Here is a 10,186-nt window from a genome sequence, read left to right on the forward strand (position 1 = left end):
TAAGATTTAAAAAAATGGTCCCCGGATTTTTTTTTTTGGGGGGGTTGCAACCCCCCCAACCCCCCCTCTAGATCCGCTTCTGCGAACAAGCCAAGGCGGATGCTGCTGTATCTATTCAAGCAATCATAGAAAATGGTGCATGAACTTGGGATTAGACATTGTAAACCTGGACTGAATGCGGAACACATAGAACTTGAATCTTGTTCAAGATCCTGTTGCTAATAAGAAAATATTATAGAGGCGTATAGGCCTTCGTGGTGAAAGGTGATCAATCGATCGATATAATCCCTGCAGACGGTCGTGTACAACTGAACTGTACTTTTCTTTGCGAGCGTAAGAAACCCTTTCACAATTGGGTGTAGCATTTCTTGCCTGGAATATCGATTGGTCAGCGCTGCGTGTATTCTTCAAGCGAGTTTGAATATCATATGCCCATTTCTTCGATACATCGTCACCATGTTGGTTTAGCATTTGGTGACCATTCGACCGACTATTATGATTTATCCTAGAAGTCTGCATATGTACAGAGACTAATAATGGATTATATATGGAACAAGGAGAGAGCAACATTTTTCGTGTTATTTTGTGGACTGACCATCTTCACTTTCTTCATCATTGAGGATGATCTCCAAACCAACATCAAACGTTCGAGAGATAAAAAACCGCCAAGGATTGGAGACTTCCTACAGAATACAACAAGATCCAAACAGGAAGGTAATATGTTCACGAATGATCGAGACAACTAATTCAACTTTTAGTAATATTATTTAAAGGAAAAGTCCTCCCTAACAAAAAGCTGATTTGAATAGAAAGAGAAAAAATCAAACAAGCATAACATTGAAAATTTCATCAAATTCGGATGTAAAATAAGAAAGTTATAACATTTTAAAGTTTCGCTTAATTTCTCAAAACAGTTATATGCCCATCCTGTTCGGTATGCAAATGAGGGGACCGATGACATCACCCACTCACTATTTCTTTTGTATTTTATTATATGAAATATTTTGATTTTCCCCGTCATTGTCATGTGAAACAAAGTTTAATTCCTCCCTGAACACGTGGAATTCCATTATTTTAACATTTTGTGGTTCAAGCAAGGGGGACCTAATTGTCAAATTCTTAGAAATTGAAATATTGTAGAATTCAAACAATAAAAAACAAAAGAAATAGTGAGTGAATGACATCATCGACTGTCTCGTTTGCATGTCACTGAATTCAGCATAGAACTGTTTTGTGAAAAATAAGCGAAACTTTAAAATGTCATAACTTTCTTATTTTACATCCGATTTTGATGAAGTTTTCAGCGTTATTCATGTTAGATTTTTCTTTAGTTATTTAAATCAACTTCTGGGGTGAACTTAATCTTTAATATTCTCTCAATCAAAAACACATAGGCCTAACCTTAAATGAACGATAAAGTCATAATAACATTCGAAAAATGCGCAAGTTGTTCAAAAAGTGAAAAATGATTAAAGCTACGTTTTCTTATGTCAAAGTGTTGATTATCATGGCGACTGAAGATTGATTTTACCTTATGGGGGTCATCGTATACTTTCGGGGGGGGGGGGTAAGATAAGATAAGATTGATTTTATTTATACACAGTTAAAAAGCCCAAACAGTTCAACGACTGATATCCATTGGGGCCGGGTGGAACATAACATACAATTGACACATTATAAAAACCAGTGTCTAACGAACAATATAAAATAAAAAATTATAAACATGACCAGAAACATCAATGAAATATTACAGAGGGATCAAACGAAGATGAAGATATGAAAAGAAGAAGACGACGAAGAAATATGGTATACCGTTCACAAAGACATCGAAATGAACTGTGGTTGCGTATCTATCGAGTAATTAAAATAAAGCGGTGCATATACAAGGTAAAAGCGAATGTGAACAATTAAAATGTCAAGGACTATAGGACAAGGTATATTATTGTTTCTGTAATGGACAATCGAGCATAAGAAAATGAATACATGATTTATCAGTGCTAATAACTAAACACATAAAAATGTACGATAACTAAACACTGAACACAGAAAACGATAAAAACTTGATAAATAGTAATACTTAAAATGTAAAACTGATTGCAAAATTATGAGTACTAAAGCGAAACCTATGAAACAATTACAAACTAGTAAAACTTCTAGGAAACAATGATTAAAAATGGTTATCTGATAACACAAATTAAACAGAATGATCAGTGGTGTAGCTATGGGGGGAGGGGCACGTGCCCCCCATCGGCTGCCCCCCTCCCCCCCAAAAAAAAAAAAAACGGAGGAAAAGGACAAAATGGAGAAAGAAAGAGAAACGTAGTGGGGAAGAAGAAATTATTGTATATACTATCATATTATTTTACATTATATTATATATCATATTACATAAGAAATGTATTTTTCATCACTTTATGAAACATAATTTGCTTAGGGCGTATAGAGGGCCTATAAGTTTATCATTCCTGGTGCTCGCATTGTCTGATTAATGAGATATATAAAGTATATAATCATATTGTACTAAAACATCCCGTTTTCAAGTCAATAAACACCAAATATATTTCCTCGCACTTCGAGTTATCATTGTTTTATGTAGTGACATATGCTTTTTTTTCATGACTATATACTTAAAGTGATTGTCCCCTTTTAAGGTCTGAATATGAAATATTTCCAGTCCGTGATTACAGTCGTTATCATTCAATGATAAGTATGTAACTATATAGTAATAACAAACATTAGCAAATAACCCTTTACTATGAAAGACACCAAATATTTTTTATCAATGATTGATCTTTTACATAATTGTGTTTAGGTTAATCCCTAATAATTATGGCTTCCAAATGGAGAAAGATTGGTTTTAAGGTGAGTTTTCTAACATGCAACAAGTATTATTATGCAAATGATATGGAACCCATAAACATCGTTTTTGGAAATATAAACCATATCATGAGGTAGTGTAATTTGATCAAGGTTTTACGTTTTTAAGCATCTACTATAGTATTAGTACCTCTCAAACACATTACCATACGGCTGCAGAAAGCATGTTACTTAGCAACTGGTACTTATCATGGGCGGGTCAACATGGTACATGTTCCTGGGTTGTTGTGATTAATGTATTAATGCTTGAATAGAAAAGATGTGGTGGCTCATATAAATTATAACCATAAAAACACCCTATAAGTATTGGTTATTGAGGAAAAATGATACCTAGCAACAGTTTCTTTGGTGCTCATTGGGCATGTTTGGTCCACCTATCATGCCTATGGAAACATTCATCACATAATGAATCTATGGGCCAAAATTTATTTCTGAGCTCTTCTGAGTAAATCATAATGATCTGAAGTACGATAAACAATTGTTTCTATCGAAAAGGGTCTCTTAGCAACCGTTGTTATGAATAAATGGATCAAAACTGTTGGGATACAAAGAAATATGCTTTAGATTGAAATTTATGTGAAACTGTTCCTCAAGCCCAATAAAGCTCAGTTACTAAAGTAAATATGTTGCCTAGCAACCGTTGCTATATTTGGGAAACTCACGTTGGCACCCCCTTCTAAACATGTTTAGGATAGCTCACTCTACTTTTGTGCCAATTGTCATGCTTGTACCATTTTCTGAACATTTTTTTTTCACCAATCACCTAGACTATCTTGTTCTCATCCTATATACAGACGTACCTGCAACCAAAGAGGGGTGCGAGGATACGCGTCTTATGCCGAACAAAACCTTCCCAACTATAGCTCTTGCCAGCTTTCCAGGATCGGGCAATACGTGGGTCAGACACCTTATCGAGGCATCGACCGGATATGCCACCGGAAGCGTCTACAATAGCAGGATTCTCGCAAGCCAAGGTATTGATCCATATGCGCCCTATCCGAGGGGCACTTGGACACTTTTAATCTAGTCTCCTCTGTCTATTTCATTGACATTAAGCTCACCTCGTTATCAAAGGACAAGTCCATGCACCCCAACAAACAGTTTATTGATTACAAAGAGAAAAAAAATAATCAAAATCGGATGTAGGCCTACAATAAAGAAGTTATGGCAGTTTAAAATTTCGCTTAATAAGAAAAAAAAAAACAGTTATATGCACATCCTGGTCGGCATGCAAACGAGGGGACTGATGACGTTATCCACTCACCATGCTCACTATTTCTTAAGTATTTTATTGTATGAAATATTTTGATTTTCTCCCCATTGTCCTGTGAAACAATGTTTAATTCCCCCCTAATCATGTTGAATTACCATTGTTTTAAGATTTTATGGTTCTGCCAAGTTGTGGTCCGTACTGTCAAATGTGTAAAAAATGATATATTGTATAACTCAAACAATAAAAAACAAAAGAAAAAGCGAGTGAGGGATATCATCGACTCTCTCATTTGCATATCACTGAGTTGTGCATAACTGTTTTGTGAAAAATAAGCGAAACTTGAGAATGTCTTAACTTTCTTATTTTACACCCGATTTTGATGGAATTTTCAGCGGTTTCCTTGCTTGATTCTCTCTGTTGATACCAGTCAACAATTTCCTGGGGTGGACTTGACCTTTAACGTGAAACTCTTATTTTTCGGCTTGCGTCTCTTTTTTTTACAGAGTAAAACCTCCATTCATGACATAATTATGGATCCACCCTTCCCACCAGAGGGGCTGGGGGCCGATGCCCTTAAAATAACAAGGGGTATATGATACAAACTTTTTCTTCTTCTCGTATTTATCAAGCCTTCGATTCAAGGGTAGATCTTCATCAGGACTATAGTCACCTTGTCTGGAGACATGTCCGCGGTAAATTGCCAATACGTCCACTGTCATTAACTCGTCCACTCACCACATGGTCTACCTTCATTTAGTCTAATGCCATTCCTTCCATCAACATTTCGTCTAACAGCCATTTGGTCCAATAACCATTTGGTCAATCATCACTTCGTCTCATTCCCAGTTCATCTTTTACCATTTCGTCTAATAACCAGTTGGTCTTATACCCATTTTCTTTTCATTCATTTTGCACAATTAACACTTTGGTTTAATTAGGCCACCTTGTATATGGGCTAAATGGCTATTGGACCAACTGCCACTGGTTATTAGACGGAATGGCATTAGACTAAATGAAATTAGACCATGTGGTGAGGGGACGAACTGATAGACCAAATGATAGTAGACGAGTTGGCAATTGGACGAAATGACATTAGACGAATTGGAAATAAACCGTCTTCGCGACGACTCTTCAACTGACAGAGGTGTCTCGAACACCTCGCGACGACTAGAAAAGGGTCCAACATGTCTCAATACAGTGGCGTATTAACTATTAAGCCAAACTTTTTTTTTTTTTTGGGGGGGGGGGGCTTGATATGGCGTATCGCGTAATATTGATAAGAAGTTCCGAGCGAGAAAAATGTCGCCTATGTTCGCTCAATAGATGGAGCATGTTTCATTTTCTTGCGAAACTTTGGACACCCCCATAATCTTCATAGCAGATGTCTCGGAGTCCTTGCAGAGATGTGCAACTATAGCCAAATCTGGGCCCCGTCTTACAAGGAGTTACGATTGATCCAATCAACCACAACTATGGCAAGCCAGCAACGTCAACCTCTAAAATACATGTTTGTTCAAAAAAAATATCGATATGATGTATGTTAATACATTCACTGTATTCTTGGCAATTTAGTATGCCTCTCTTCGTTTTCAAAGGACCTTGTGCAAATTTCCTAAAGAAAATAATTATGACATTGATGGATTTCTATATATTTGAGGCTGATCGGATCAATGGTAACTCTTTGTAAGACGGGGCCGTTGTTGCATGCCTAGTGAGATACACCCTTCTGCATGTTTACCCTGGCTCAGTTGGTGCTAAATAGAGACCTTTGAGGCCCCATCTTACAAAGAGTTACTATTGATCCAATCAATCGTAACTCTATGGAAATCCATCAATGTCATAATTTTTTCTACAGGAAATTTGCACAATGTCCTTTGTAAACAAAGAGAAGCACAGTGAATTTTTAAGAAAAAAATGAATGAAATGAATAAACATCCTGGTTAGAAAATATTTTGAACAAACATGCTTTAGAGATGTTGACGTTGCTGGCCGTCCATAGTTGTAATTGATCGGATCAATCGCAACTCTTTGTAAGACGGGGCCCCGTTTTTATCTTATTATCATCATTATCACGTGATCTACACTGCAAAAACTCTGGTGTTGATTTAACACCAGCCCGGAATCTATATATGTCCACACCAGAGAAGTGTTAAACAACATCAGTTCATTTTGGTTTAACACCAGATAGGTGTTTATACAACATCAATTAGTATTAAAACAGCATCGGTTTGATTCCAAACTGGTGTTGTTTCAATACTTCTCTGGTGTGGACATATATAGATTCCGGGCTGGTGTTAAATCACCACCAGAGTTTTTGCAGTGTATATGCTGTGGTTTTTAAAAATGTTGATTCTATTCCCAAAATTTATACATAAATCCTTGTTTATGAATTCCATTCACGACAGGTTTTATTGGTGAAAAGGAAGATTTCCGAATTGGAACGACTCTCACGGTGAAGACACACTATAGGCTGAAGGGCACAATGGTCGGTGCCGTGTTGATTGTACGCAATCCATATCGAGCTTTGTTATCAGAATATAACAGAAGAAAGGGTGGAAAGACGGGACACGCCACCTTGGACGATTTCCAAACTGAAGGTAAATTGTTGATAGATTGGCAATGTCTATCATAATTCTAGCTCGACACCCAGGTCTATGGAAAGCCAAGCTTGACGATAATCGTCTGGAAGCATAATCAGAGAGTTTTCGTTCGTGTTCAAGAACGCAGTAAATGATTTTTTTTAATAAAAAAATAAATAAAGCTAAATCTCTTGCTCTTTATATAATTATACTCACTTTCAAAACTTTACCTTATATCGGCTAATTTAGTTTGCAATAACCGCATGCAAATATTATTTTCAGGGTTGAAATGTTCTAATTTGTTTATCGCTGCATACGGTATATTTCGTATATATTTTAAGTAATGTTAAGTTTGTCGATTCATTATAATCCCTCCCTATTTTCCGTTTTCATCCTCTTCTCTGCTATCCCTTTTTGATTTGAATTAATTTATCTCACTATTAAATGTTGCCTTAAACTAAGTTTCATTATTATTACTATGTGAAATTTTACCATGTGAAAATACTTTTGTAATCCAATGCACAATTTAGTTCTCAAACTACGACGCATGGAGATATGTACACTTATTGTTTATTTTTTTTTTAAATTCAAATAAACCATTTATCTGTCTATCTAAATGTATTGAAAATGCCTGCATATGAAAACGAAAAGCTGGAGGTCTTTGTCGAAAATTGGTGAAACGGAACAGCAGCTTCGTCCTAATAAGTTTCGGAGCTGACGAAATATTGCAAAAAGCACATAGTTGGAATGGGACAAGTGCGCGTACACACATTGGTACATGAGTGTTGATCATAGAGATATAAACTAGTAATATATCTCTATATGGTGCTGATAATGTTGATGAAAAAAGAGATTTGTTTATTGGATATTTTCATGTATTACAACCATGTCGTGATTAAAGTGTCTCAGTTAGTAATGATAATGCTCTCTACATATGGGTTGCCGAACTGGGGGCAGGTTTCCAAAACCATGTAAAAAAAACACCTTGATTTAAAGATTAGTGATTGTGATTTTTTTATTTGCATGTTTAGCCCCCCCCCCCCCCTTTCCCCTTTCACAACAGTTCCGCGACCCCTACTCCTCATGCTGCCGGCTACGAGAGTGAGAAGACAGGGGCGGATCCAGGATTTTTCAAAAGGGGGGGGGGCACATTTTCCCGAGGAAAAGTTTGACAAAAAAAGTCTTCACTTTTGAAAGGGGGGGGGGGTTAACGGCATTTTTACGTTACAAATTTTAATTGTGCCTCTCAAATCAAAAATAGGGGGGGGTACGGGCCGGCTGTGCCCCCCCCCCCCCCCCCCTTGATCCGCCAGTGGTACAAGATACATTAAACAGGTGTTAACGTTGTTCTCATGTTCGATCTAATACCACTTTCCATGTACTTTTTTTCTCTTGTGTAGATTGGCATAGATTTGTAGAGAAATCATGCCGGAAATGGATCGGACTTTCTGAATATTTCATCACGAGATGCGGTACCAAGGGGGAAACGTGCAAGTCAATGACGGTCGTGTATTATGAGCAACTCAAACTTCACATCGCGGACGAGATGCGACGGATCCTAGCCTACCTCGATGTGCCGGTCGACGAGGAGCGTCTTGCGTGTACAGTTGCCAATGCGGAGGGAAAGTTTCACAGACACAAATCAAATACAAGTCTGGACCCATTCACACAAGAAGAACGGACTAGGATTGATGGATATGTGAAAAGTTATCTCGATTTAACTGACAAGTGGGACCTACCGAAGCCGCCGCCATCTGTCGTGTCATATCCCACTGATTTGCATTTATGATATTATTTAAAGATGGAAAAAAATTTTTTTCATTCTCTGCTCTCGGCTGTTTATTACGAAGCATTTATGACAAGGTAAATACAACCCGGTAATGCCGCATGGATGCATAATGCAACCCCAATAATGTCGCAGAGTGCGACATGAGGGAGACTTCGCTCCACGTATATACGTAGGGAGAATGTAAGAATACTCTTATTTGCATTAAAAATGCCGTCAAATGACAAAGAACAGTTGGGAGGTCTTTGTCGAAAATTGGGAACCGGAACCGCGGTTTCGTGCTACCGAGTTCCGGAGCTGACGAAAAATTGCAAATAGGCCCTAAATGTAGTTTGTCCAGAATGAGAATCGGATTTTGAAAGAGTATGCGGGCGTGCGGTCCCAAAATCTGAAACCATAGAACGCGGCCTGGATTCGTTTCCAACTGGATATCGTGCGTGCACACTGTGGATGAATATATAAAATTGAATTTTGCCATTTTGCTTTTTATATTTCAACTTGGCGAGATAACGTTTCTCTCCACTTTGACGTACGTTTCAAACATTTCACTTGACGAGTTAACTCGTCGACTTGACGAGTTAACGTACCTCGTCATGGTGACATACAATTTGTGTATGCCGACTTGACGATTTATCCTTTGCTTCAAACGTAAATCCTTTCTTCATTTTATTGTAATGAATATTCATAATTTGCAGTTCCCATGCCTTTGTTTGTATATATTATTTATCGTTGCTTTTTACTCATTGAACTTGATGCTAATCGTTGTAATATGTATAGGTATGAAATGAAAAGAAATAAATATAAAGATCGTATCTGTTTTTATCTGATATTATTTTGGTTTCTCTTATTTCGTAGATATATTTTTGGCATCCACGTTTAAAACAATATACATACTCAGTGGCGTAACTACGGGGGGGGGGGGCATGGGGGCTGGCAAAAAAAAAAAACGGGGAAAAGGAGAAAAAGAGGGAAAAAGGAAGAGAAACGTAGTGGGGAAAAAATATATTATTGTTCATTATAATGTTATATTGTGTTACATTACATAAGAAGAATTTTTTCATAACTTTATGAAACATTATTTGCTTCATTGTGTCTTCATTGTTCCTGGTGCTCGCATAGACTGTTTAACAAGATATATAATCCTGTTGTACTAAAACCTCCCGTTTTCAAATCAATATACAACAAATATATTTTTCATCGCGATTCGAGTTACTATTGTTTTATGTAGTGACATATTCTTCTTTTTCATGACTACTTAAAGTGATTGCCCTATTTTAAGGTCTTAATATAAAACATTTCCTGTCCGTGCTAACGTTCGCATTAGTGGTTTGGTGAGATTTCTGCTCTTCACGAACTCCTAAAATCAGTCCTTAAAATGACAATTTTTCTGATCTGAACTAATATCAAAAATTTTCAGCTCGCGCTTCGCGATCGCATCATTCGGTTAGTGAAATATGTAGGGTCTTAGTGAATTCCTACAAACAAGCCTTAGAATGCCCCTCTTCAGGTCTGAATTTCCTAAATTTTCAGTTCGCGCTTCGCGCTCGCAGTATTTGATTAGTGAGATGCGTATGATAATCATGATTACAATGACTTCAAAAAGTGCTTCATGATCTGTGTTTAGATGTAATTCTAATTTCTAACAAAATCAGCAAGCGCTTGGCACTCGCATTAGATGACTATGGTGAGATATGTATACTCTTAAAGGATTCCTAAAAAACATAGTCCTTA

The 10,186-nt window shown here is 37.1% G+C and overlaps 1 protein-coding gene across 1 annotated transcript; it reads left to right on the top strand.

Moving 5' to 3' along the window:
- Window positions 1–71: 71 nt before the first annotated feature.
- Window positions 72–9,267, top strand: LOC129279178 (sialate:O-sulfotransferase 1-like). Its single transcript, XM_054915281.2, has 4 exons — window positions 72–714; window positions 3,672–3,851; window positions 6,496–6,687; window positions 8,070–9,267. The coding sequence occupies exons 1-4, from the start codon at window positions 537–539 to the stop codon at window positions 8,456–8,458; spliced, it is 939 nt and encodes a 312-aa protein (XP_054771256.2). The 5' UTR covers window positions 72–536; the 3' UTR covers window positions 8,459–9,267.
- The last annotated feature ends 919 nt before the right edge of the window (window positions 9,268–10,186 follow it).

Source organism: Lytechinus pictus, chromosome 16 (genome assembly GCF_037042905.1).
Source record: "Lytechinus pictus isolate F3 Inbred chromosome 16, Lp3.0, whole genome shotgun sequence".
Taxonomy (NCBI): domain Eukaryota; kingdom Metazoa; phylum Echinodermata; class Echinoidea; order Temnopleuroida; family Toxopneustidae; genus Lytechinus; species Lytechinus pictus.